Genomic DNA, 25,162 nt, shown 5'->3' with positions numbered 1-25,162 from the left:
GAAGAAGAAAAGAAGAAAAGAACAAAAAAGCAGTTAACCCCTTGAGGACTGGACCAAAATGTAAAAAGGGCGTGGTATCGAACCGCCGACTAGGCCGCATCGACCGTCGTGGCTTCGTCTGCGGCGACAGCGTTCGAGCGCAAGGCCACCATCTCCTCGGTGGCCTGGCGCACATAGTCTTCCGTCATCTCGGACACAGGCGCAAACGCCAGTCGGCCCTCGCGCTGCAGTGCGTCCCAGCGCTCGGACGGCGCACGCAGCATGTCGTCGACCATCGCGCGGCAAAGGCCCCAGCTGCCGCGGGCAATTTCGCCAAGGAGCTGCGCGCGCGTCCACTGGGCGTCACCCCAAATGACATACACGGTTGGCTTCGGCGTCCCGAAGACCTCGAGGTTACTGGGCTTGACCTTGATGCCGTCCGTCGAGTTGACAAGGCGGACGTGCCACCGACCGGCTTTTGGCTCAAACTTAAGTGCCATGCCGAGTTCGCCGTTGATCTCGGGGCGCGCGACGAGCCCTTGGACGCGCACTGCTTGCCCCGGCGATAGCGTACAGTCTGGCGCGGCCGCAAAGAGGCGGTAGGCGTGGAGAAGGGCGTCGTCCAGCGACGGGATGAGCGTATACCCACGCAGCGCGCCGCCGAGGACGAGGCAGGTGGAGATGCGCTGTGGGTCGCAGGGCCCTCCGGCGAAATGTTGCACTTGAATCGTCTCGTCCAGCAAGCGTCGGCGAAGCGTCGGGTATGCGAGCCCGAGCCGGCGAATGGCCGAGGCGACTGCCTCCTGCGCCGCATCGAGGTGCGCCAGCGGGCGCGAGATGCAGACGGCGGTCACGTGGTCGTCGGCGCACGTGGCGAGCGAGTCTTTCTGCTGCAGATAGAGCGTCGCGGGCGGCGTAAGCGCGGCAATCGCAGTCGGAACATCGGCTGGCGCGACGCCCTCGAGCGACCCGCGCAACGTCACTACGTACAACGCGCCGTGGAAATGCATCTCGAGGCGGCTCGGGTCGTCTGGGTCGGGCGTCAAGCGGCGGCGAAAGTTGTTAAGGAGCGCGTCGTTGGGCAGCGAAAGCTCCATCTCACCGCTGTCCGACATGAGCTGGTTGATGAGGTACACGCCGTGGAACCAGTAGTCGTAGCTACTCGACGGTCGGCGCTGCACGCGGTGGTCATTATCGGCGTTGCGGTCGGCCTCGAGCATCTCGGAAAAGCCAGGACTCGCCGCAATGAGGCGGTGCGTCTCGATGAGTGCTGCGATCTCGGGCCCTGTAAAGGACGCCATGAGCTCGGCGCGTGTCGGCGGCGGGCACGTGTAGCGCGCAAGGCAGACGTTGCAAATGTGATGGCGCTTGTCGTCCGTGTAGAACGCGGGGTGCGTCGGCTGCGAGACGAGCACCATGCGCTGCCAGCGCCGGAGGCAGTCGAGGTGCACGAACTTTTGGCCTAGCACGATGACAATGAGTTCGAGTGCGTAGCCTGCGAAGGCATACCGCCAGAGCACTTGCAGGGCGAGATGAGCGGCCCGTCGGCCTCATCGCCAAAGCAGTAGCGACACAGCACCTCGTCGTCTTCGTCGTGCCCCATCTTCGCGTCTGCGTGGATCTTCCCAGATTGCCGTTCGGAATTTCAACCAATCAATGACGGCGAAGCACTGGCTTCTGGGACAGGGAGGACTTCCAAGATGGAAGCGTCGGTGCTTTGCGATGCACCGATTGACTCGGCTTCTTGGTCCTTGTTGCTCGTAGATGTACGCTTGGTCAGTAGCAGCATGTTCAAGTTCGCGTCGCTAGCTCTCGCCTCGTTCAAATTTGTGCCTCACTTCAACTGCAGAGGCATTTTTGAGCTGTAGCCTTGCAACAAGTCGCTGACGAGTGCGTTCTTCTCGCACAGTAAAGAAGGGCGAGAACGAGACCGAGATAAGAGCAGCTCACACAGTACTCTAGTGTGCCGAGGAAGAACAACCTCCAACGGCCAATGAGGGTGGTGGCAAACAGAATCTAATCCACTGTTTCCGATCGAACATCAACACTGCCGCCCAAATCGTCCAATTCGAAGCTTCAACCGGCGGTTTTCCTCACGTTCGAATATGGCCAACCGTCGTCGCGACCGCCACATCCGGCGCCGAGAACAGTCCGGTTCGCGGTTTGAACGCCGCCAAAGAGCCCGCGCGTCTGCGTACGTTGCGGCTCTAAATACATGGCGCCGGTCGCGAGGTCGCCTCCTTGAGCTGTGTCGTCGAAGGGGAAGACGTGGAAGAAAAAGGGCGTCGAAACCCCCGCCGCTTCACCCGCGAACATTAGCCCCTTGACTGAGCCACTGTATGGAGCGCAACCGGCTGCTCTTTTTATCCGGATGGCCACAAGATACCTCTAGCGACGATCAGTTGCCAATTGAGCCATGTCCGTGCAAGCCGAACAGTTGAAGGCCAAGGCGAAGGCGTGCTGCGCGAGTCCAAAGGGCGTCATCACGTACCTCTGGTTCGTCATTCTCTTCTTCGCAGTCATGTTCTGCCTCGGCGCGATCGTCTTCGCCGCCAACAACAACCAAGATGGCATCCAGTACAGCAAGAGCCTCGGCTTCGCTGGCATTTGGATGATGTTTCTCGTGATCGCGCTCTCGATTGGCGGCACGCTCGTCATGCGCAAGTACCCGTCCGCGCTCTCGGTCGGCTTCTTCATTGGCGTCGTCGTCATGATGGCCTTCAACATGCTCTCGCTGAGCGTGCTCTGCTCGGGCGCCGCGTACGTTGCGCGCCTCGCCAACAATGGCACGGAAGAGGCCAACCCGCGCGGGCCCGTGCACTCGGACGAGGCGTCGGCCGTCTTTTCCTTCTTTATGTTTGTGCTCTACGTACGTATCTTCTGAAGTGTAAAAAGAGAGCGCTCATGCCGACAACGTAGAGCGTGTTTGCGGTCGTCTTGATCAAGCACCGCGCCGTGGTCATCAAGGAAGGTCTTGCGGCGGACCTCCCGGACAAGATGCTGCCGGTCGCGCCCATGGGCCCTTCGTCGCCCAAGGTCGCCAAGCTCGACGAAGTGTCCAAGACGTCGGCACCGCCCGTCAGTGTCTAAGCTGACGCGAACCACACTAGCGTCGACGCAATTCTTCTTATTCAAGCGTGCTATACAGCATAATATAGCCTGCGTTGCATAATGGTATCAGGGTAGTTGTAGAGCATTGTAGAGCTTGGTTCATGGTCGCTTGAAAGAACAAGTCCTAACAGCGCGTTGATCAATCGATCCATTGGAGAGTAGAAGCGGAATGGATATTGTCCCGTTGACAAGAAAAGATACCCTGGATATACATGACCGACCATTCTAGTAGTCGACTGGGATAACTAGATAACTCACTCTTCCTTTAGGCATCCTCTGCTACGCACCAGGTGCAAGGTCATGAGCCCAGCGACGCGAGTGCTTATGACCTAGCAACTGCTAGAAGTGCGTAGGGAGAGGATGTCGAAAGGAAGTGCAATCCCTTGTATCTTCGATCCTGTACATTTACTGGCGGTGCCATCGCCGAGTCGTAACGGCGTCAATCTTTCGAGGTCACGCGATCCAAACACGCATGCCAGAGCCTTCGCCCGAAGCGCAAGTGGAGGTCGACACGGCCAAGCCAGGGTTCAGCATCCTACTTGAAGTAGTCGACGGCTTTGATGCCACGGTAGAGATGGTGTCAACTTTCCAAGGCCGGGCGATACAGTCCGCATTCACTACAGTGCCAAGGTGCGCCCGTCGGATGACCTTGACGAACGATGCGTTTGTTGTAGCTGCCCGACGGGACGCTATTCGACTCGACGCGCAACCGCGGTCGGACGTATGAGTTTCAGGTGCCCATTCCATTCCATCGAGTAGGGGGCGAGACAACGATCGTAGGTTGGCGCCAACCAAGTCATTCAAGGCCTTGACAGTGCCATTGTACGCGTACGCTCATCGCCTTGGCGCTACTTGCGGTCTCATCGTCGGTGTAGATGAGCAAGGGACAGATTGCGCGACTGCGCATTCCGCCGTCCATGGGGTACGGGGAGCACGGGTACCCCCCCGTGGTGCCCCCCAACACGGAACTGTTTTACGAAGTCGAGCTCCTCGTCTTTTCGTCCTTATAAGTTGACGCTGTATCGTCTATTTTACTTGGTGCTCGTTTTGTGTTTTGCTGCTCGTCGGGCCGGCGCCGTTGGTGACTTGGTCGCTTGGATGACGCTCGCACTACCTTCGGCCGTCAAAAGCGAGTTGAGGTACAGTCGCTGCGCGGGTACGGGCGCCGTCGTCGCCCGCGATGTAAACGGCTACCACAAATATTGCTCGTCAGTGATTGACGATAGCGCGCAATATGTATACTGTCGGGACGGCGGGGACGATAGGCGTCGTGGGCGAGTACGGCTCGGTGCTGTCGAGCGTCGCGCCGTGTGGGACGCAGCCAATGCCTTGATGAGCCGCGGTCTTGGTGGTGGTGGACGCAAACGTCAAGTCAAAGTCCCCCGCGACCCATTTCGTTGGCGACCGATCGCGCCACGCGGGAAACACGGGCGGCTCGGTCCACGTCATATCAAACGTGTCCGACTCGAGCTCGGTCGACGCAGGGTTGCGCATGACCGTGTTGTAGCGCAGCGGCGCTTGAATCTCCTTTGGTTTAAGCCGAAGCCGAAAGGGCGACTCGATCGGGTTGGCATATGTGTCGTGCTGAAACTAGCAGACAATATTGTATGTGTTGCTAATGTCCAAGACGTACGACGGCCGTCGGGGTGCGAAACGGTGACGTGGTGACGGGCGCGGTCGACAGCGCCACTTTCTCGCCACCGCCTTTGTATTGGCGACCTCGCGCTTCGTAATGGCTACGGTGGTCAAGAGAGCTGAGCATCGCATGAGGCAAAAGGATATACCCAGCGTCAATGTAAGGCGTTTGAATCTCTTTGGCCGTGTCGCGCGGCCATATCCTACATAGGCGCGTCGCGTTCACATGGAGATGTGGTCGAGAGCGTCCATACAGGGGGTTGGTCATGGTCTTGGCGTGGATGCCATAGTCGGTCGTCCAGTAAGCTGGCGTTTGCTGCACAAATTCTTGGACGCGCTCTTGGTACCCCGCGTACATGTCGGCGCTGGTCCATGGCGTCAATTCGATATGGACAAAAGATGATTGTTGTACGTGGATTTGCCGTACAGCCGATGCACGCGCTTCTCCTTTGTCGTCGGCGACTCGTCGGCGAGCTTCTTCTGCAGCTGCGCGTCGTGGCGCTGCCGCTTCTCCTGCATGCGCTTGACGTCGAGCGAGAACATGCAGCGCCCGCGTGATCCCGTCGCCTCAAGAGACGTATAAATAGCTCAATCGCTTTGGGTCATGCAACTTTTCAACTTTTGGTCCGATAGCACAGTCGACCGATGCGCTACACTGTACACACCCGCCACGGACGACGCTGCATCAAGTAGCAATTCGAGACGACGCCATCCTGCCCGCGAGACAAAAACGAAGTGCAGACCCGTCGTCCTCTATAGTGAAAGCAGCCATGGAATGATTTATTCAAATTTCAACAACATGCAGCAGTGCCAAGCCCTCAATAAATCTCAGGAAAACTAATACTGCTACCCCGTACCCTGATTATGAACTTGCCCAAGAAATACGTCAACTCGTGGTTTGATAAAGGTGTAGTACAAAGATATACTAGTAGCATTTTACGATTTACTCGATTTTCAACTACACACAGTTCTATATGAAACCCAACATCACGGCTCTCTTGAAGACCACGAGACGTGGCGTGCCAAATGACAATTGGTGCTCTGGACCCGAACGAGGATCACCATCAGGTGTCCGCTATGTACGACCAACGACGTCACGGTACAAAATCCTGCCCCCCGGCGTCCTCGTACCGAGTCGGTACCCTCGTCGTACCGGTACGGGAGTGTATTATTTAGCGGTGCGATTGAGATACTGTTTTCAAGCAACACACGAATCTTCAAGTTGTAAAGCGACAGGGTCGTGAAATGTACTAACTCATAGTAGAAATTATCGCGGTGCAATTTGGCGCCAAAAGCGCTCATGCCAACGGAAATTTTTCAGCACGTTCGCCGCCACACGCGAATGAAGGTCGTTGTGGGGCTTCTATTTTTCACCTTTCACACGGTTTTTCGCACATAACGCACGTGGGAAATCAAGGTGGTGGGGACGGACAGAATTCAAGAAGCGCCCAAGCAGCATGCAACGCAAGCAGCGCTATGGCAGCATCCCGCTCTGGGAGCTCAGCAACCTCGCGTCATGGCGATCGCTCAACGGCGCTGTCGACGAGGACCCGGCGCCGGCGACGACGACGACGGCCGATCCGCCGGTCGTGCGTGCCCATCTCGACGTCCGCGGCCTCACCTGCGGCACGTGCCGCCTCGAGTTCGAGGACGTCAAGGAGCAGCAAGCGCACTTCAAGACGGACCTGCATGTGTACAATTTGAAGCGCAAGTCCAAGGGTCTCGACTGCGTGACGCTGGACGCCTACGACGCGTATGTGGCGTCCCAAGCCACCAAGACGACGACGGCATTGGCCGCTGACAGCGACGACGACGACGACGAGGCGCAGGATGCGTACCGGCATCCGCTGGACCTCTCGCTCTCGAGCGACGAGAACGACAGCGACGACGAAGGCAGCGAAGCCAACCTGCAGCGCGAGCCGCTGCAAGCGTTCACGGACAACACGACGCTCTTCAAGATCTACAACGCGTCGTTTCCGCAGTGGTCAGAAAAGGACAAGGCGAGCTTTCAAGCGACGACCGACATGGTGCAAAGCTTCTCGACCGATGCAGCGTACTACCAATGGGCGGTCTTCCTCTTCCGCGCGGGTCGGTTCGCGGGCGCAGTCTTCCAGAAGGACAAGGTGCTCGTGCACAAGGCCTTCCAGCGCTACACGACCCGGCGCAAGCAAGGCGGGAGCCAGTCGGCGCACGACGCCGCCGGCGGCAAGGCCAAGTCGGCGGGCGCGCAGCTGCGTCGGTACAACGAGATGGCGCTCCAGCAAGACATTTCGGAGCTCCTCACGCTCTGGAAGACCGAGCTCCAAGGCTGCAAGCGCATCTTTCTTGGGTCGGCCAAGACATCGCGCGGCCTCTTCTTTGAGAAGACTGGCTTGCAGGCCGGTGCGTCTCGCGAGGCTACATGCACGCCACTTACCATATCTTGGTTGTAGACGACCCGCGCATTCGCAAGGTCCCCTTTGGCACGCTGCGTCCGACATACGACGAGGTCTGTCGCGTGCGTTCGGTCCTCGGCAGTGCCTCCTACGGGCCGTTCCTCCCGTCTGCGTACGAGCCCAAGCCAGTCGCGGTCAAAACACCCAAGAAGAAGCCCTCGGACAAGGCAAGCACGACGGAAGCCATCCCTCCAGCCATCGATTTGCCTGCTGAAGTCATCCCGGCGTTGCCCACGCCGGCCCTCTTGATCGCTGTTGAGGCCGGCGACCTCGCGGCGGTTCACGCCCTCTTGGCCGACGGCGCCAACGTCAACATTTCGCACGTCGACGGCAGCCTCCGCACGCCGTTGCACATCGCATCGGCCCTTGGCCAGACTGATTTGGTGCGTCTCTTGCTCGAACACGGCGCCGACCCGTGCGCCCTCGACGACCATCTTCGCGTCCCGTACTTTCTGTGCGCTTCAAAAGAAACGCGCAACGTCTATCGGCGCTACCGCGGGCTGGCGCCGGCGCAGTGGGACTATGAAGCGGCCAAGATTCCGGACGCGCTCACCGACGACGTCGAAGACGCTCGCAAAGCTCGCGACAAGGAAAAGAAGAAGCGCGCCAAGGAGCGCAAGCAACAGCAGATGGCGGCCGAGCGGGCGCAACAGGAAGTGGAGGCGGCGGCCGCCGCGGCACGGGCGGCGCGGGCGGCGCTTGAAGCGGCGTGTGCCATGTGCGGCGAGCCGTCGGGCGCCAAGCCGTTTCTTCGGTTGACGTACAAGTACTGCTCGACGGCGTGCGTGAATGCACACAAGCGCGAGCTCATGGCGATGGCCGCCATGAAGCGGTTTGGTAGCTAACTTTGCGGTTTATGGGCTCTGCGAACTTGAGGTGTCGTGTTAAAGCAACGAGGTCTACATCCCAAGGAAAGACGCACGCGTGAGAAGGGATTTGCGAGAGGGATACAAAGGACGCGTCTCGGACACTGCATATCGAACCAACTCTATTTCCTGTCATCTCGTGCGGCCACGTCATGGTATCCGGATGCCAACGCCACCTGTTTTGCGGTTTCAACGGCGATTTGCGCTCGGCCAGAGATCGATCCGCAGAGCTGCACGATGCGACGACGAAGCAGCGTCTTTGTGGCGTCGCTGCTCGTCCTGTCGGCGTCCGCGTCGTCCATCGTGCGGCTGGATGTCAACAATGTGCCCATGGCCTGCCGCGTCGAGGGCTGCTTTCTCGTCTGCAACATGGACCATGTTATAACCAACGTCTGCTTGCACTTTGACGTGGCCAACACTAGCACGTGCGCCCTAAACGAGTGTACGCTCTCCTGCGGGCATACGCACATGACGATCTGTGCACCCCAACGTCTCAAGGGTACGCCTCGGCGCTTGTCGCTCAACGTCCCCGCCCACCGCGCCCTCGGCGCCACCATCTTTGATGCGGGCGCACCGCCGCTCTGGCCGCATGTACGCTGTTGCTTGGACGGCACTCGACATACATGCGTGTCTGGATAGGGTCAAATCTGCTACAAAATGGATCCAGATGTGAACGCGACAGCGATCTACGAGGCGATGGCGGTCTGGGAGGCCTCGACGCCACTGCGGTTTCTGCCGTGTCAATCAACGTCGGATGCGTGCTGCGACCCGTGCGGCGACTATGTCCACATCCAAGGTGGCTCGGGCTGCTACGCGTCGCTCGGGTATGTAGCGGGTGCGTGCGCGTATGGCGGCCAAGCTCTTGTGCTCGGGCCCGCCTGCTCGACGGGTAACATCATCCACGAGCTTGGCCACACCGTCGGCCTCGTCCATGAGCACCAGCGCGCCGACCGCGACGACTACGTTAAAATCTACCTGGAAAACGTCGATCCGGTCCACGCACCGGACTTTGCCAAGGGCTCGATCCTCGCCCATGGCTCGACTGTGAGCATCGTGTCGCTCTGGTCGTCGACCGACAACTACGGTAGGCCAGACCCTATGGACGCGTCTCGATCGCGTCACGTTAGACTACGATTCCATCATGCACTATGGCCTCCACGACTTTAGCATCAACCAGCTGCAGACGCTGCTGCCGATCACGCGCGTGGGTGACCGCGACTCGGTTCGAGAAGACCTTTTTGGACGACTCGGTCAACGGCACCGGTTGAGCGCCGGCGACGTACAAGCCATCGCCGAATTATATGGCGGCGATGATGTGTCAAGCACCTAAAACGACGGCAATCCACATACTCGTGTGGCGCGTACGAGCGTTGCGTGGACCTTTGAACCATTCGCACATACATGGCTAGCACCAAAAGCTTCCTTCCTCCTGGCCATGGCAGTGAGTGGGATCGACCACCGCTTGCATGGAACCGCAAGGTCGTCGGGCACGATGTGGAGTTGTAGTGCCTCGATAAGACACGTACGACAACGCATCATGTCCAGTTCCTATTACACAGCTCAATTGGGCTTTTGACGCTTCAACGTCTGCTCTTCCATCTCTCGCGCTTCGGCCAATTGAATGAGGTCCGCAGCAATCTTGTTGACAGCAGCGTAGTTTCTTGCAGTTGCTAGTAAAGATACTGTGAGCGTCCGAGAATGCTGAGAGGATGATGCGTATACGGCGTTCTCCATGAGGAGCTCGTCTTGCTTTGCCTACACGTTGCCTGCGCATGAGCTTTCTGTGCGATTGACATTTCGATGACGCACCTCGAGCTCGTCGACGCGTCGCTTTAATGTGTGCGTGTCTTGTGTCTAGCGACATCTTCTCTGAGCCTCTTCCATAGGAAACATATAATGTACCTTGAGTACGTCGATCTCGGCTTGGAGTTCTTTCGCCCGGTGCTCCGCCGCGTTCAGACGGTAGCGCTGTATTTAACATGAGTCACTGCATCGTATATTGCAGGAGCATCGTACGAGAGAGGCATCCGCCTTCTGGAGCTGCTCGGCCTTGCTCTGCAAGACGGCCTTCTCGGTCTCGAGCTGCTTGACGCGCGCACGCAGTCCTTCCGTCATCGCTTCGTCGTTATGGATGTTTTGTTTGACGTCTTCGAGCTCGGTCGTTAAGCGCTCGTTCTCTTCTTGGTATTTCTACGCGCACGCTTGCAAATGTCGTGGCATGGAAAGGTACCTTGACGTCGCTTTGGACAAGGGTCAGCGCGCTCAGCACGCTCTGATACTCAGCCTTGATCGTGTCAACCTCGGCCCGTGTCGCGTCTCCAATCTCGTCCTTGAGCCGCTCCATGTCCTCTGCCCGCTGGTGCTCCTTGGCATCGACGCGGTGCTGAAAATGAGAGATCGACTACACAACGTAGGAGATGCATGGCCCACTCGTGAAAGCGTCTCAAAAACCTGTGCGAGGACTGTTTCGGTCTGCTGGTACTTGACGATCTGGTGCTCGAGCACCGCGATGCGTCGCGTGAGCTGCAAGCGCTTTTCCCGCAGTTGAAGACACTCGTTCGCGAGCGTCTCGCGCGCGGTGCGCTCGACCTCGAGCGCTGCCTAGGCGATTTCAAACAAGCAAGGTAAGGACGTCCGCCCATGCGTCATCGATGGTCGTACAACGAGAGCTTCTCGGGCCGTCGTATCGCTGGTTGCGGCAGCTTTCTCGTCCTCAAACTGCATGAGCTTTTCTATACACGCATGATGGTACCAAGGACGAACGGGAGAGGATGTACGGAGCGCTGTCTTGGTTGCTTCGTGCGTCTGGAGGAGGAGCTCGCGCTCGGTCTGGACGTTCACGAGCTCGATCTGGACATGGCGATGGGATTCCATGACATCCGCCATCTTCTTCTTCCACTTGTGCTCGGCCTCGAGCTACACGTTTATGCATCCTTCATATCATAGGATAGCCTGCGAGCTGGTAGACGTACTTGGGCTTGCTGGATGAGCAGCGCGAGCTGGGCGCCCGTGTACGTCTCGTCCGGGCGGATGCGCTGGAGCGCGCTTGCCTCGCTTCCGTCGACGACATGCTCCTCGTCCTTGACGTGTTCTTCCTCGGCTTGGTTGTCTTCGTGCTCGGGCCCATGTCCCTTGGTCTCGTCCGGCGTCCCCATGCCGCAGTCGCGCGGATCTCTTGCCCTCGTCGCCAACTGCGTTTTAAAAGTTTGAACAGGAATGATCCGGATAAACGGCGCCGGATAACATTTAACGTGGGCAGAACGGAGCGTCGTGAGTAATGCCTTTCCCGCACATCAACGTTTTTCACGTCAGCGTGGGATTTAACGACGGTGAAAAACGACGGTGAAAAGACCACATCGAAACAGAGTTCGGCGCATCCAGCGGTTGAAGGAGGCTAAACAACGATGTGTGGCAAAGGTCCCCTCAATAGCACGACCAGCGAATGACCGAAGGACGTTCATGAGAGCGTTGGTGCATGCTACGTGCTTGGACTTGTTTGAGGGTCAAGCCAAATGCGCCTGATGTGACTCTGATATGGGCGACGATGGAAACAGTGGATGCGAATCATTCTCCCACACGCTGGACGGCGCGAGGGCTGGCTAGCGCGCCCCATTGCTATTAACTTCGCCGAAGGCCACATCCTTATTGAATTGCCATGTCCTCGATGGGCCAAGCGACGAGCAGACGGCTGGTATAAGGTACTCATTCGGAGGACGGTGTCGCTTGCTAACATTATTTAAAATTCTGTAATAGTGTGACTCACAGTATTCTCCGGGATTTCCGCTGTCGTGGTTGGTTGGGTGGGCTTGCGTCCAATGAATGGCCCAACTTGGTGTGCTCCACCAACCAGATCCAAAATCTTAGTTTTGCGGCCGACAAGATGGCGTCTACGCAGAAGCACCGCTTGAGCGCGTTTAGCCCGTGCCAGGCGTCGTTCGTGACCGTCTCGGATGACAACCGTGTCAAGCTCTGGGATGCGGTACGCAGCTCCTGTCCTTTCCGACTTTGCACTTATGCCATCGCTGCAGGCGTCCGGCGCGCTTCGGTCCGAGTTGAAGGAGCGCGATCACTTGAGCTACAAGTACACGTGTTTGGCGTGGTCCTCGACGTCGCCGTGGGTACGCCTACCCCGCCGCGCCTCCAGCAGTGCGTAATGATGACATAGGCGGCTTCGGGCAAGAAGGCCAAGCGCAGCGCCGCTGGCGACCTTGGCATCATTGCGCTCGGCACGAGCACGGGTGCGATCATTGTGTGGAACCTCGAGAAGGGCGAGGTCGGCCGCGCGCCTTGCGCGTGACAACGTACGCGTCTGATTGGCATCGCCGTGGCGCTCATCCCGATGACCTGCAATAGAACGACCACGGCCACGGCTCGGCGGTCACCGACATTGTGTTTTCGTCCACGGGCACGTCGCTCTTTTCGTCGGCGGCGGAGAAGTACGTCTTTGAGTGGAACGTCAAGGACGCCAAGATGGTCCGCAAGATCAAGGTGGGCTCGGACGGCGCGACCAAGCTCGCGCTCTCGTCCAACGACGACGTCCTTGCGGTCGGCGCCAGCTCGATCAAGCTCTTTGACGTGGTCTCGGGCAAGAAGAGCAAGCGTCTCACGTTTGGCCACGCGTCGGCCGTCACGCAGCTCTTCTTCTCGGCCTGCGGTCGCTACCTCTTCTCGTCGTCGGCCGAGCGCTTTGTCAACGTCTTTGACGCGACATCCGACTCGGAGGATCCGCTGTACAATTTTTCGTGCGACTCGACGCCGGTCCACGTGCATGGCCGCGTGACCGTGGCCAAGAAGGCCAAGAACTCGACCGCCATTGTGGTCGCGACGACCGAAGCCGGCGCGGTCTTTGTCTGGACGCACGCGATGACCGCCGCGTCGAAGCCGATCGCGGCGGTCGCCAAGGTGCTCTCGTCGGCGGTCCTCGTCGCGTCGCTGACCTCGGCGACCGAGACGTCGGTCATTGTCGCACGCGGTGCGGCGATCAAGCCGCATTTCGAGACGGTCGCGCTTGTCGATGCGGACGGCGCCTTCCGTGGCGACATCACGCTCGACGCGCTTGACAACACGGGCCTCCTTCTCGAGAAGCCGTCCAAGAAGGCCAAGACGACCGACGAGACCGAAGTGGTCGCCAAGACGCACGTGCCGTCGCTCCTCGAACGCGGCTCGGCCAAGACGTCGACTGCCATTGACTCGACGGTGGAGCATAACGCGGACGAAGACGAGGATGAGGACGAAGCGACGCTCGGTGAACGCGTCCAGGCGCTGGCCGACGAACTCGAACACAGCGAGAACGAAGACGAAGACGCCGACACGGTCTTGACGGACCAGTACCGCAGCACGTCGCGCGTCAAGGCGCAGGCGTCGTCGACGTCGCTCGTCTCGGTGCTCGAGCAGGCGCTGCAGTCCAAGGACAATGTGCTGCTTGAAAACTGCCTCCGCGTCCACGACCTCAAGGTCATTGACGAGACGTGCCGTCGCCTGAGCCCGACCAAGGTCTTTCCCTTCGTGCTGCTGCTTGTCGAGAAGCTGGAGAAGCGCCCGACGCGTGGTGCGACCATGTGCGTCTGGATCAAGTACCTTCTTTTGAACCACACGGCGTACCTCATGACGGTCCCGGACGTTGTCGACAAGCTCTCGGGCCTCTACCAGGTATTATTGGTTTTTTGCGCCTTTTTCCTGAATTTGAAATTGCTCACGATGGCCCGTCTAGTCGCTCGACGCGCGCCTCAAGGTCTTCCCGCAGCTGCACAAGCTCAACGGCCGCCTAAACCTCGTCCTCGGCCAGATTGCGGGCCGCGCCAACGCGATTGCGGTCGACGAGACGCCGCTGGTGACGTACCGCGAAGACGACGAGGACGCCGGTGAGGACGAGAATGACGAGGAAGAGACGGCCGACGACGACGACGAGGCCGAGGATGACGAAGACGACGAAGACGACGAGGACTCGGAGTAACTTTGTGCACACGATAGATTGATTACAACTACTAATAGATATTAACAACACCACCATATACGTATATGTGTCGTCTCTGAATCGATCAACTAGACGACATCAAGACAGGTGGCGACGTGCAGCTCCTTGTGGGCAGGATGAAAACATAAACATGCTCGATTTGTTAAGCCAAACAAGGGTTGTTAGTATGGACCATGACGAGGCGTAGCAGAGACTGCCCACGAGCGACGCAGATATCGAGGAGGGCGCTCGAACGACTTGCGACTAACACCAATTCCACCGCGTTGGCAACGAGTTGCCGGCAAAACGACCGACAAGTGTCGAGACGTTCTCAAGGCGGCGCCACGTCGACTCGAGGCGTCAACAAGACGCACAGGATGGAGACGATATCGCTTTCCATGATTGTCTGCGTCCTCGCCATCGTCATGGCCATTGCGACCTAAGTCAAGTAGTTCAAGCGAGACCTGAACACGACAACTACCTGGGTCGTCGAGCCTCAAGGCAACGTTGATGAAGCCAAAGAAGCGTGCCCACCAGTATGTCCTATGCCCAAATGGGTCAAGAGTCCTCCGATAGAATGGCACCTTATGACAGTCCCCACGTTGGATGCTTGAATAGCTTGCGTGGATACATTTGGACAGATCGCAAGCATCAGAATACGGTTCAACCAATCCCTGAGCTTCATTTGCGCCACCGTTAGAGCTGTTCGATCATTGTCAAAGGCACGTGGTCATGGGCAATGTCCTGGGTAATCTCTGGAGTGCTCTGACCGACACGGCCTTCTATGCGCTGGTCCCACCGGACGTCTTTGGCACGGAGCATTGGGTCTTCGTCGAGTGTAAGCGCATTGCCTTAGCCTGGCACGTCCGACCGATCCCATCTGGCCGCGCAATGGCGTCGATGCACGTTCAGCCGAACCTCCTTTCCGCAAGCGTCAAACCCTGCATGCTCGTCTCGAGCTTCCGCGAGCATATTGTGTCCAAGCGCGAAGCAGACGCGGGCGCCGCGACGTACATCTTGTCGTACGTCTGCTATGCGCTTGCCGGTACCTGGAACTACGGCTTTGTCATGGGCAGTCAGTGGCGAGAGGCCACGGGCTACGAGCTCGTCATCAAGGCAGACACGGGCGCGGTCATCATTCCCTTGAACCACCCGACGTTGATTGTGCTGACTCTAGCCGGCTACGCGTTGCGGCCCTTCGATGCGCTGCCGCTGGCGTCGCACTCCGTCGCGGCAGTGCAGACGGACACGGCGACGATTGTGGGCCACTTTCTTGCCCATGGCCGTAACGCAGGGCTCGACTACGCGGCTCTCGATCTCTTGAGCGCGCATTTGTCACCGCCGCCGGTAACCGACATGCTTTTGCCGTGCATCTTTCTCGACGGGACGCAGTGCGAGGTCCTGGTCGCTCATATCCTCGATGTTGCCCATGCGACCTTTCAACGGCGGGGAAGAGAAGACACGCGGGCACTGCGACGACCAGTTGCTGGCGTGGTACATCCGCGCGACGTCGACGACACGACTGGACAAGGTACAACCTCTATCGCCACTATTTTCGCTAACGGTGTGGCTGCGTAGAGCGTCCGACCAAGTTGATCAAGTCGTATCAAACCAACGATGCGGGCACGCTGACGGCCGCCGACGTGCCCGACCTCGAGCGAGCTCGAGTGGGCGCAATGCTCCAGACGACCAAGCTTGCGACCATTTTTGACCACTATGGCGGCTTTCCACCGTTTGTCTACGTCCGCAAGGAGATGAAGATGGCGTGGGACCTCTTGCGCGTTAACTTTACGCTGCCCAAGAACGGAGACGGCGGGGCGTTTGCTGCGCTCCAAGTCGCCGCGAGCAATGCCGCGGGCAACGCCGCGGGCATCACCACGTCACCCGCGATGCCTGCTACCCCTGCTTGTCACGGGGTCGCCGGGCGTCGGCAAGTCGGTGCTGCTCGTGCTCTTTTGCGTCTACCTCGGCGTGTACCACGATTTCAACCTTCTGCTCTTGCGCGCTGTAAAGAGCCAAGCCACCGTCAGCACGGACGCCGTCGCTCGCACGGACGCTGTCCTTTGGTTTCGCGGCGGCCACGTCACCAAGTACCCGTGCTTTGACCGGCAAAACCTCTCGGATCTCATGGAGACGTTTCGAGCAGAAAGCCGGGTCCACCGAAAAAAGTACCTCCTCGTCGGCGACGGCTACCTCGAGTCGGACATTCGCCACTCGTGTGCGGTGATTGATGTGTGCCACATCATTTCGTCCTCGGCGCAGTACCGCATCAAGGACGATGACCCGCGCGTGCCCTTGATTGTCCCCGCGTGGTCGAAAGATGCTCTTTGCGCCGCGCTCGCAGCCAACGACGAGATTTTGCCCACGTTGGAGGAGCGCTACGCGCACTCTGGCGGCAGCTTGCGCGCGTTTCTTCGGTCGCCGACAAGCCGACGATCCAATGCATCACGTAGCGTGTTGGACGACGACGCTCGCATGTACATTCAAGACATTTACCAGCACGAGCATTACATGCACGTGAAGCACTGCCGGCAGATCGTCGATGCCAGAGTCGACCAGCGTTTCTGGACACCCAAGACGAGCGTCGATGACTTTGAGGAGATGCTCGGGTGGGTCGAGACGACCGCGAATGCGTCGCTGCACCAATCACTCTTTGAAGCCTTTCTGCACAAGCTTGCCTACGACGGCATCCTCGAGCTGGTGCTCACGCGCTGTGATATATCGACGACGGAGACGCTGGACCTAGCGATCTTGCCGCAAACAGTGGGCCAACAGCCGCCACGGGACGACACCACAGACGATGTCGTCTCCAAGCAATCTTGCATGGCATTTCTATGGACGGGACTGGCCGACGAGATGTACTGGACGCCGGACCACGTGGTCTTTCCTGGTGTCGACGCGATCCTCGTGCAAGGCCAGTGCATATGCTACCTTCACATGACGGTGACGCCGGTGCACAGTCTCCAGTGGGACACCATCACCGAGGTGCTTCAGGCAGTCCAGAGCAACGCGCGTCTCGCCGGCTTTGAACACAAGTATGTGATTGTGGCGCCACCAAGCACCGCATGGGTTCAACACGTAGCACCAATCAGTGGTCTCCGTGTGTACCTCGCATCGGCCAGGCACCGAAGGGGCACAAAACGCCTCGTGTCGTTATTGTAGATTGATAATTCACAATATTCCGTTTTTATGGCCACGGGTGATCTCACGTCGATAGTTGGGCATCTCTCCACCTGCTTTTCGCGTTGTTGGACTATTTTGTTCTTTTGTGTCGGCTCTCTCTCGTGTTTGTGATCCCTCGCATCGCCTTAAAGAGGATTAATATACTAATAAAATACCCGCCTTTAAAGTTTTGACGGCTTCACAAGTAGGAATCCAGCGCTATCGTCCGAGCTCACGACTCGGCACAAGTCTGTAAAATGTGTTGGATGTGGGTGGCCGCACGCGTTGCAAAGACGTTGGTCTCGTCGTTTGTCCAGCGTGCGAGCGATCCTGGGTTGCACCACAAGAGCCTACCGACATGTTTCAAAGTATCCATGTATCAAGCGAGCGTACGTGTAGATGTCGAAGCAGTCGTCGCAAATCCATACTCGGACGCGGTAGTTGCTCGCAAGCGTAAGGTAGATGACCGAGACGAGCCAGTAGAGCCGCAGAGCGTCGAGAGCCTCGTCATTTTCGGTCGCGGCAAAGAGGAGACCCGCACGCATCATCGCTCGCTGAAACCACTTGTGGTACGTTGGTGCCGAGACCATCAAATCGAAAAAATGCACTGTCGTCGGCAACAGCGAGGTATCGGGAAAACACTCGGTCATCTAGCTCGTGCTAGTGTTGACTCTTGACAACAAGGCACGTACTTCATGGTGAAAGGCGTAGAGCTGCAACAAAACCGCGGCTTGTGTCTCGAGAATGCGCATGCGGAGCGTCCTTGCTACCGCCTTGTCGGGTTCGGAAAGCGCTGTGTCTGCTTCGCCTTTGGTATAATTAAGCGCAAAGACGGCCGCCACGTCACGGAACGAGTGACCACTATACTTGAAATTCAGTGAGTGGCAAAAAGGGGGCGTGCGTCACCAGCGCTTGAGAAATGTCTGCCGTTCCATTAGTGCGTGGCTGGCGAACAGCATGCCGTGAAAGCAGCTGAGCAAGGCGAGTACTAACCTATCTCGTCCAATGGTTCGTTAGACCTAGGAACGAATAGCTGAGATGTTACTCGAGCTGGGCGGCGCGGGGAAGATCGCTTGCGCTGCGGTCGTCGAGCTGCATCAAGAGGTGCAGTAGTAGCGACGGCAAGCCATGGCACACCATGTCGCCAGTGTGCAACATAGTGTCTTCCTACAATCAACTTTGGTACTGAGCAGAGAATACCTCGGTACATTGAAGAAGAGGCGCTTCAGTAGCACTGCATCCACGGCCGACAGACTGAGCTCCTGCAAGAGACTTTGCCGCATGACGATATCGGTCGTGTTGGCAAACTCGGCCACGATTGCGTGAAAGAGTAGTGTGGTTTGGGACGACGATGTCGTCAGCTTCTTGGGCGCCAGCACACATCGCTAGTCCATTGTTATACTCTTTTTTCATACGAGTATATTGCGAGCACAACATTTGTACCTCGAGGTACGATGCCCAGCTTTGGTCGAGGTAGACAAAGGCCTTGGACGCTGCTTCGAACGATGCCAAGTAGTAGGCTACAGCAACCAGCTTTCAATCCTACTTGATCCAACAAGACAATAATGTTGTACTTGTCGGCGCCTTGCCAAGGTCGTCGCGGAGCGTAATCGCATACAATTCGCTGTCGTCGCAGAGCAGAATTTGCCGCTCGGACCCAAACTTTCTTGGAATGACCTTGGCAAGCGACGTGATGGCGCTCATGTGCAACACGATCGGGCGCGAGGTCGTTTTTTGAAGATCAAACAAATAGATCTTATTGCGGCCAATGGCAACGAGATAGAGCGCTACGAGATCCTGTATCAACCTCCATGATCCCTTGCAATCGGTGTGTACCCATGCCGTGCTTGGACTTGCCCGCCATTGGCTCGTGGTAGCGCACGCTTTTGTACTCGCGCTCCGAGAGGACGACGCGGCGGCGCTCAATGTCGAGCGTCTGCGGCTTGCAGAGCGTCGGGTACATCTTTTGAAAAGACAAGTGATTGGCTCTAGCGTGAAACCTCCGACATGGGTCCCAAGGCATAAAACCCGTTGTTTATGCCCTGAGGAAATGACATCAAGATTGCTGCCGCGCAGACAAGGTCAACACAAGGTCTTCACCGAGAGCACTGGGAAATGGATCCTGCATGCTTGATATATAAAACACAAGTTGAAGTCGAGTCTCCATAAACTAGCAACGTCGCGGACGGCTGGTCTTGCTAGATCTGAGATCATTGTGTGCAAGGGTGTGGCTTACTCTGTGGTGCTAGTCCACACTCTTGATATACGCTGGATGTTTTGCGGCTGCTGCACAAAGCGCCAGGAGAGCTAGACACATTCGCCTTCAATGCAAGTCCTTTGTTTGTAAACGTTAGACGGGCTCGGCCAGCATGGCGACGCGTGTAAGCACTTCTTTGAGGTGCGGGTTCTGATCTTGGAGTGCTTGGATGAGCTCTCGGATCTTGCGCGTGTCCTCGGTCGCCTTCTCGCGCTCTGCGAAGCACTTGGCCTCGTTCGACGGGTCAATGCCCTTGCCTTGGGCAATGTGTTCCCAACGCTTTAGAAGCCGCTGCTTGCGGGTTTCGTTGTCAATGAAGCGTTGCTTGTCGTACAGTGCTTGGTTGATCGTGCGCTGAAGGTTCGCCGCCCGCTCTTCTTGCTGCTTGAGCTCGCGGCTGATCTTGTCCATCTGGAACGTCACGTCTTCGGTCTGGATCGAGCGCTGCTTGATCGCTCGCTCCAACGCGTTCGTTTCTTTGGCGGCTTTGCGGCACTTGTTTTGGAGCGTCGCGACCTTGGTCAAGAGCGACGCTTGGGTCACGTCCGAGTCTTTCTTGCCGCGTCCGCGCATCGCGATCGCGTCACGCTACATTCTCAAGTTCTAAAACACATAAGCCGCGTGGAACTATACCTTGTGGATCGCGCGCTCCATATCGAGCACCATGCGTTCTTGGTCGCGCTCGAGGGCCTCGAGGCGGAGACGCATGCGGTGAATCTCTTTTTCCATGTTGCGCGCTTCGGCTTGACCGACTTCCGGGTCGAGAGCGGCCTGAGTCTCCTTCTCGATCTGGATCTTTTTCTCCCAGAGCATGATCTGGCGCTCGACTTCAATGATCTGGTCGAGCAGCATTTGCTTCTCGGCCTTGATGGTTTGCGCTTGGGCCTCCATCGCGATCGACTCGGCCTCGAGCTCTTTGAGCTCGCGCTTGAACTCAATCTCAAGACTGAAATTGACGTTCTGGAGCAATTCCTGCTTGTCCTTGTTCTTGGCAATGAGCTCGTTGAGCTTGACGGTATCGATGTGCATGCTCGTAATGCCCGCGCGGAGCTCCTTGACGTCCGACTGCAAAAGACTGCCCTCGCCCACGAGCCGCAGCTGCTTTTGTTCGAGGATGCTGGTCTTGCTCTTGAGCTCTTGGTTCTTCTCGCGAATGTCTTCGCTCTCGGCCGTCAAGTTGACCTAAATACAAACAAGTCGCATCGACAACAGACACATTGTTGGTAGTACCAAGGACGTTTGAATCTGGAGCCAATCACGCTGGAGCTCGACGTTTTCCTTCTTGCGCTGCGCTGTCTCTTTCTTGATGTTTTTAATCGTCGCCTCGAGCGGCCCCGTGTTCTCATCTTCCATGTTGGACACTAATTGCTCGTACTTCTTGTTGAGTCGGTCCAAACGGAGCATCTAAAACGCGTGGACTCGGACGACACGTCCTCTAACCACATGGCCGATAGTACCTTTTTCTCGATCTCGTCGTTGCGCTGGCGGATCTCGAGCTCTGTCTTCTCGACAGCGAGGTCTTTGGCCTTGAGCTCGGTCACGTTCTTCTCCTGCTCTTCCTTGAGCTGCGCGCTGTGCGCTTGGACGTTGAGAATGTCGACGTTGACACGCGCCATTTCGTTCTTGATGTTGGCATACAAAATCTCTTTTTCGTGGATGAGCGTCTGGATCTTCTGGGCTTCCTTCACGAGGTTGTTGGCGGCCTTGTTCATCGTCGTTTGGGTGTTTTTCTGGGCTTGGATCGCGTCTTCCAGCGCATGACGTTCCTTCTGGACCGTCTCGAGCGTCTGCGCCGCCGACGTGGTTTCCGAATCGAGCTTCTTCCCGTCCGCCACCACCTTCTCGACTTGACTTTGTGTCTGCTTGTTGGATTTTGTGAGCATTTCATGGCGCTCCGAGAGCTTGGCCATGTCCTGCTGCAGCGTCCCGAGCTGCTCTTCGACAAACTTGTTTTCCGAGTCAAACCGGTCCATCGTGCCGGTTAGCGTCTCGTGCACGGTTTGTGCCTTCTCGATCGACGACTTGTAGCCGCGGATCTCGGACGCGAGCGCTAAATCTTGCTCGACGACATTGCTGATGGCAGCTTGGGTGGCCATGAGTGCTTGGTCGCGCTGGCTCATCCCAATCAGCGAGCTCTTCCACTGCTGCATGAGCTGCTTCTTCTCGAACGCGGTCGCTTCCATTTGCTTGGCCGCTTCTTTCAGTGTCTCTTCGGCTGCGATCGTCTCTTGCTTTTGGACCTTGAGCTGCGACGCAAAGAGTGTCGTCTGCTCCTTTAAGAACTTGACCTCTTCTGCGAGCTTGTCAATAAAGAGGTCTTGCTTCTTCTTTTCCTTCTCGAGCGTCGAGACCGTCTCTTCGGCCTTGTGCGCCGCGCGCTGGTTGCGCGCAATCTCGCTCTTCATCTCTTGGTTGTACGCCTCGACTTGGCGCAAGGTCGCGTTGAGCGCATCGAGCTCGGTCTGCGCCTTCTTCATTTGGCTCTGGCTCTTCTCAACAACCAGCTTCTTCTTCGCGAACGCGTCTTTCACATCGTCGAGACCGTCCTCGGCGCGGAACCGCGCGTCGTGCTGCTCGTTGAGCTTGTTGTGCGACCCTTCCAGCGCAATCTGGAGCTGCGCGAGCTGCTGCTGGACGCCGTAGAGCTCGACACCCAAATCTTCGCGCTTGGTCTTGGCGCGACGAAGCTCCTCTTCCTTCTCGCGTAGCTCGAGCGTAATTCGCTCGTCATTGCCAACGAGCTGGTCATACAACACTTTTTGAATGCGCTGCATGCGCTGATGCTTGCCAATATCGACGATAGTCTGTTCATCGTTGGCCGGATCGTCGTCGTCATCCTCGTCGTCGTCGTCGTCGTCGTTGTCGTTGTCGCTGTCGCGTCCGAGATCGTCGTCGATGCCCGTCTCGGTCGCCGCCCACGGCTCGGTCGTCGCCGCCATCCTTGCACGATCGTCGTCGTTTCACAGTCGTTGCGAAACACCAGCGCTCTAAAAAGGCATGTTTCAGTTTGAAACCAAGCGTGTCGAGAAATGAAACTTGCACATCAAACGACATTGCAGCATGCGCTTCGACGTCGCCAGTGCCTGCCTCATGCTCGGACTCGCTCTCATGCCACCCGCGTTGGTGGTGGCCGGGACCGAGGTGCTCATAGCCATCCTCTCGTTCGTGCTACTCGCATCCCTTCAGTCAGCGTACGAGCTCCTCGCCACGTTTCAATCCCATCTCTCGAGCGTACACCTGCTCTACGTCCTTGGGAAGCAGCATGAAAAGCGGCGCCCGAATTTGCTGGACGCCGGGTTTCGCCCCGACGCGGTGCGGAAGCTGCCTCCCGCCGCCTACCTGCACACGACATACGGCCTGGATACGAGCATAGCCGAAGAGCTCGGGACGCTGATCAACATCGTCGTGCGTGACAACGTCGCGAGCTGGTACAAGCAGCTCACGAACGACGACGCATTTCTCACCGGCGTCAAGCTCATCCTCTGCGACATCCTCGGCACGGTCGCGCAGCGCTGCATGCAGCATCTGCAGTACCACAGCGCCATGGCGCTCGCCACCGATGCTGTCGAGCTCGTGCGCCTCCACCTCGCCGCCTTTCGGGATATGTACGCAACGCTCGCGGCCGCGCACCCGATCGAGTTTGACGAGCAGGACAACGTCGACGCCCGCCGCCGGCGCGTGCTCGAGTACGTTCGCCACACACACACACCGACACTGCACCGCGGCTGCCACGACAGTGGCTACCTCAAGCACCTCTCGCTACAACTGCTCACCGTGTGCCGACCCGACGCGAACCCACGCCGCGACCATAGCACCTTGTTCTCGCTCGGTGCACTCACGTCTCACTTTTTGGCGGAAATGATCGCCAAGTGCATCTTGGAGCCCATGCTCGCGTACAGTGAGCCCAAGCACATGAACGTGCTACTGGTGGCATCGCTGCCACCGGCGAGTCCGCGTGGCGAGAGTCCTATTGGACAACCGTACGCCGCCTCAACGACCAAGCGATATGCCAAGTGGGACGAAGGCGATCTGGCCAAGCTCTGGCCCGAGTTGGATGCGTCGTCGTCCATGTTACTGACAACGTGGACGGCGGAGCCACCTCCGGTATTGCTTCGATCCAACACGAGTTCGTCCGGGACGACCAGTGTCACGAAGAAGAAGACAAGCCCACTCCCGTCGTTGATGAAGATGAAGGCACGCTTTCGTCGACTCCACTCGACCAACAATAGCAGTAGCAAATCGCTAGCCCACGAGCCATGCGTCGATGCGTCTGCGTCATCGGCCGGAGACGCGGTCGTCGCCACGCTCACTAGTGCCGTCGACGCCATGGTGCGACTCCTCCAAGGTTCGTCCGAGGCGCGGGCGAGCGGTCGCAGTGCCGAATTGCACGCCCTTCTCTCCGCACTAGAGAAAGTGCTCCTCTTCGGTCTGCAGCCATCGGCGACGTACTGGACCTACCTCACGGAAGCACGGCCCGAAATCACATTCTGGAAGCCCCGCATTGATGTCGTGCTATCGCTGCCGTCGGCGACACCGAGTCACGATCTTTGCTGTGCGCGCGGGCTGCAGTGGCTGCTGCTCGGCCTCGAAGACGGCGAGCTCTGGGCCTATTTTACCGCCTTTACGCTCACGACGTCGCTCACCGAGATCTACTACGAGCCGTATGCTATCTTGCGCGACAAGGCGGCAATGGAAAGCGTGTTGCAGGCGCTCTTCCGCCTCAGCGCATACTCGTGGGAAAGCGACTTGGGCAGTGTCCTTGGCCGCCCCGATACGGCGCCGGCCGACGGCAGCATGGTCCTGGATGCCGCCTGCGAGATCGAGCGGTACTTGCCGCTGCAAGGCTGGGTCAAGTCCAGCGACAAGCGCAAGCGCATCAACGTCCTGCCATCGTCCGAGTGGGTCTGGACGAGCGAGTGGCAGCTGGAAGGCGACTGGCAGTACGCCAAACTCTCGAAAGACGGCTTCCACGACACAGAACGGTCCCTCGACTGCGTGCGGCGACGCAAGTGGGTGCGCGAGCGCTGCACGCGCCAATATGTGCTTGCACCAGGTCGGCAGGTGCCATTATTGCGATGCCTCATATGTATGTTCTGAGGTAGATGACGCCGTGGTGTCACACATGCCATTGCACGCTGTTGTCGAGACCGGCGATGCCTGTGGCGTGTGCCTACGCCCTGTACGGCTTGAAAACCAAAGCAACGACCAAGTCGTCTTCGAGTGCCCCATGTGTCGTCGACAGTGTTGCTTTGCATGCAGCAACCACTGCATCCATGACGCCAACGGCGACCAGCGAGTCTGCAATGCCTGCTACGAGCACGACGCCGCCCGCCGTCGGCTGCGACTGACCATTGCGCGCGTCGTTCAGATTGAAGACGACTGCGACAACAACGGAGCGGGCCGACGCTTTCGCATTGACGTTGTGCACACTGAAACGGGCATTGCATGGTCCCTCGCCAAGCGCTGGGTCGACTTTGAAGTGCTCGTGGCAGCACTCGAGACGTCGGGGGATGTGGACATGGGTCAACTGCGTCGCCTCTCCCTCGTGCGATTGATGTTCAAGATGAATATTGTCTGATGCAATGATGGCCATAGGAGAAGAGGGCAGCGGACGAGTCGGAGGCGAGCATCCTGCATCGCGTCTTGCTCGACCTTCTTCAGTGCGAATCCTTGTGTCAGGATCTCTATGTGCAGCAGTTTTTCTTGGACACCGACATGAGTGCTCCATACACGCCGCCGACGGCCCCAGTCGACCACCCCCCCG

General features: G+C 58.1%; 13 protein-coding genes across 13 annotated transcripts; 7 read left to right on the top strand and 6 right to left on the bottom strand.

Annotated features, from left to right (window-relative positions):
- Positions 1-38: 38 nt before the first annotated feature.
- Positions 39-1,619, bottom strand: SPRG_11359 (hypothetical protein). Its single transcript, XM_012351540.1, has 2 exons — positions 1,489-1,619; positions 39-1,441 (listed from the first exon to the last, which is right to left on the bottom strand). The coding sequence occupies exons 1-2, from the start codon at positions 1,580-1,582 to the stop codon at positions 90-92; spliced, it is 1,446 nt and encodes a 481-aa protein (XP_012206930.1). The 5' UTR covers positions 1,583-1,619; the 3' UTR covers positions 39-89.
- A 763-nt stretch (positions 1,620-2,382) lies between these two features.
- SPRG_11358 (hypothetical protein) lies at positions 2,383-3,179 on the top strand. The gene is made up of 2 exons (XM_012351539.1): positions 2,383-2,848; positions 2,899-3,179. The coding sequence occupies exons 1-2, from the start codon at positions 2,396-2,398 to the stop codon at positions 3,067-3,069; spliced, it is 624 nt and encodes a 207-aa protein (XP_012206929.1). The 5' UTR covers positions 2,383-2,395; the 3' UTR covers positions 3,070-3,179.
- A 355-nt stretch (positions 3,180-3,534) lies between these two features.
- SPRG_11357 (hypothetical protein) lies at positions 3,535-4,135 on the top strand. The gene is made up of 5 exons (XM_012351538.1): positions 3,535-3,615; positions 3,663-3,720; positions 3,765-3,824; positions 3,871-3,918; positions 3,966-4,135. Exons 1-5 carry the CDS (start codon positions 3,563-3,565, stop codon positions 4,098-4,100), a joined length of 354 nt encoding a protein of 117 aa, XP_012206928.1. The 5' UTR covers positions 3,535-3,562; the 3' UTR covers positions 4,101-4,135.
- Positions 4,077-5,280, bottom strand: SPRG_11356 (hypothetical protein). Its single transcript, XM_012351537.1, has 6 exons — positions 5,138-5,280; positions 4,980-5,090; positions 4,875-4,928; positions 4,724-4,826; positions 4,333-4,680; positions 4,077-4,280 (listed from the first exon to the last, which is right to left on the bottom strand). The coding sequence occupies exons 1-6, from the start codon at positions 5,266-5,268 to the stop codon at positions 4,122-4,124; spliced, it is 906 nt and encodes a 301-aa protein (XP_012206927.1). The 5' UTR covers positions 5,269-5,280; the 3' UTR covers positions 4,077-4,121.
- Positions 5,281-6,165: 885 nt separating this feature from the next.
- SPRG_11355 (hypothetical protein) lies at positions 6,166-8,009 on the top strand. Its single transcript, XM_012351536.1, has 2 exons — positions 6,166-7,107; positions 7,158-8,009. Exons 1-2 carry the CDS (start codon positions 6,183-6,185, stop codon positions 8,003-8,005), a joined length of 1,773 nt encoding a protein of 590 aa, XP_012206926.1. The 5' UTR covers positions 6,166-6,182; the 3' UTR covers positions 8,006-8,009.
- Positions 8,010-8,252: 243 nt separating this feature from the next.
- Positions 8,253-9,391, top strand: SPRG_11354 (hypothetical protein). The gene is made up of 3 exons (XM_012351535.1): positions 8,253-8,617; positions 8,666-9,110; positions 9,154-9,391. Exons 1-3 carry the CDS (start codon positions 8,264-8,266, stop codon positions 9,354-9,356), a joined length of 1,002 nt encoding a protein of 333 aa, XP_012206925.1. The 5' UTR covers positions 8,253-8,263; the 3' UTR covers positions 9,357-9,391.
- Positions 9,392-9,533: 142 nt separating this feature from the next.
- SPRG_11353 (hypothetical protein) lies at positions 9,534-11,213 on the bottom strand. Its single transcript, XM_012351534.1, has 10 exons — positions 10,999-11,213; positions 10,804-10,942; positions 10,688-10,758; positions 10,478-10,627; positions 10,257-10,427; positions 10,043-10,216; positions 9,929-9,994; positions 9,836-9,880; positions 9,749-9,781; positions 9,534-9,696 (listed from the first exon to the last, which is right to left on the bottom strand). The coding sequence occupies exons 1-10, from the start codon at positions 11,179-11,181 to the stop codon at positions 9,607-9,609; spliced, it is 1,122 nt and encodes a 373-aa protein (XP_012206924.1). The 5' UTR covers positions 11,182-11,213; the 3' UTR covers positions 9,534-9,606.
- Positions 11,214-11,906: 693 nt separating this feature from the next.
- On the top strand, positions 11,907-13,979 carry SPRG_11352 (hypothetical protein; the record flags this gene model as incomplete). The annotated part of the gene is made up of 5 exons (XM_012351533.1): positions 11,907-12,005; positions 12,055-12,144; positions 12,192-12,299; positions 12,380-13,675; positions 13,737-13,979. 5 exons carry the CDS (start codon positions 11,907-11,909, stop codon positions 13,977-13,979), a joined length of 1,836 nt encoding a protein of 611 aa, XP_012206923.1.
- A 732-nt stretch (positions 13,980-14,711) lies between these two features.
- SPRG_11351 (hypothetical protein) lies at positions 14,712-17,141 on the top strand (the record flags this gene model as incomplete). Its single annotated transcript, XM_012351532.1, has 5 exons — positions 14,712-15,383; positions 15,436-15,510; positions 15,560-15,814; positions 15,915-16,387; positions 16,433-17,141. The coding sequence occupies 5 exons, from the start codon at positions 14,712-14,714 to the stop codon at positions 17,139-17,141; spliced, it is 2,184 nt and encodes a 727-aa protein (XP_012206922.1).
- Positions 17,142-17,373: 232 nt separating this feature from the next.
- SPRG_11350 (hypothetical protein) lies at positions 17,374-17,731 on the bottom strand (the record flags this gene model as incomplete). Its single annotated transcript, XM_012351531.1, has 2 exons — positions 17,374-17,491; positions 17,535-17,731. 2 exons carry the CDS (start codon positions 17,729-17,731, stop codon positions 17,374-17,376), a joined length of 315 nt encoding a protein of 104 aa, XP_012206921.1.
- Positions 17,732-18,182: 451 nt separating this feature from the next.
- Positions 18,183-19,104, bottom strand: SPRG_11349 (hypothetical protein; the record flags this gene model as incomplete). Its single annotated transcript, XM_012351530.1, has 5 exons — positions 18,183-18,308; positions 18,350-18,526; positions 18,585-18,661; positions 18,716-18,928; positions 18,978-19,104. 5 exons carry the CDS (start codon positions 19,102-19,104, stop codon positions 18,183-18,185), a joined length of 720 nt encoding a protein of 239 aa, XP_012206920.1.
- Positions 19,105-19,457: 353 nt separating this feature from the next.
- SPRG_11348 (hypothetical protein) lies at positions 19,458-22,356 on the bottom strand. Its single transcript, XM_012351529.1, has 4 exons — positions 20,856-22,356; positions 20,629-20,802; positions 20,032-20,580; positions 19,458-19,986 (listed from the first exon to the last, which is right to left on the bottom strand). Exons 1-4 carry the CDS (start codon positions 22,335-22,337, stop codon positions 19,492-19,494), a joined length of 2,700 nt encoding a protein of 899 aa, XP_012206919.1. The 5' UTR covers positions 22,338-22,356; the 3' UTR covers positions 19,458-19,491.
- Positions 22,357-22,458: 102 nt separating this feature from the next.
- SPRG_11347 (hypothetical protein) lies at positions 22,459-24,495 on the top strand (the record flags this gene model as incomplete). Its single annotated transcript, XM_012351528.1, has 2 exons — positions 22,459-23,316; positions 23,362-24,495. 2 exons carry the CDS (start codon positions 22,459-22,461, stop codon positions 24,493-24,495), a joined length of 1,992 nt encoding a protein of 663 aa, XP_012206918.1.
- Between the last annotated feature and the right edge of the window lie 667 nt (positions 24,496-25,162).

This window comes from Saprolegnia parasitica (genome assembly GCF_000151545.1).
Source record: "Saprolegnia parasitica CBS 223.65 unplaced genomic scaffold supercont2.81, whole genome shotgun sequence".
NCBI lineage: Eukaryota > Oomycota > Saprolegniomycetes > Saprolegniales > Saprolegniaceae > Saprolegnia > Saprolegnia parasitica.
This window is presented reverse-complemented; position numbering and strand designations above follow the sequence as displayed.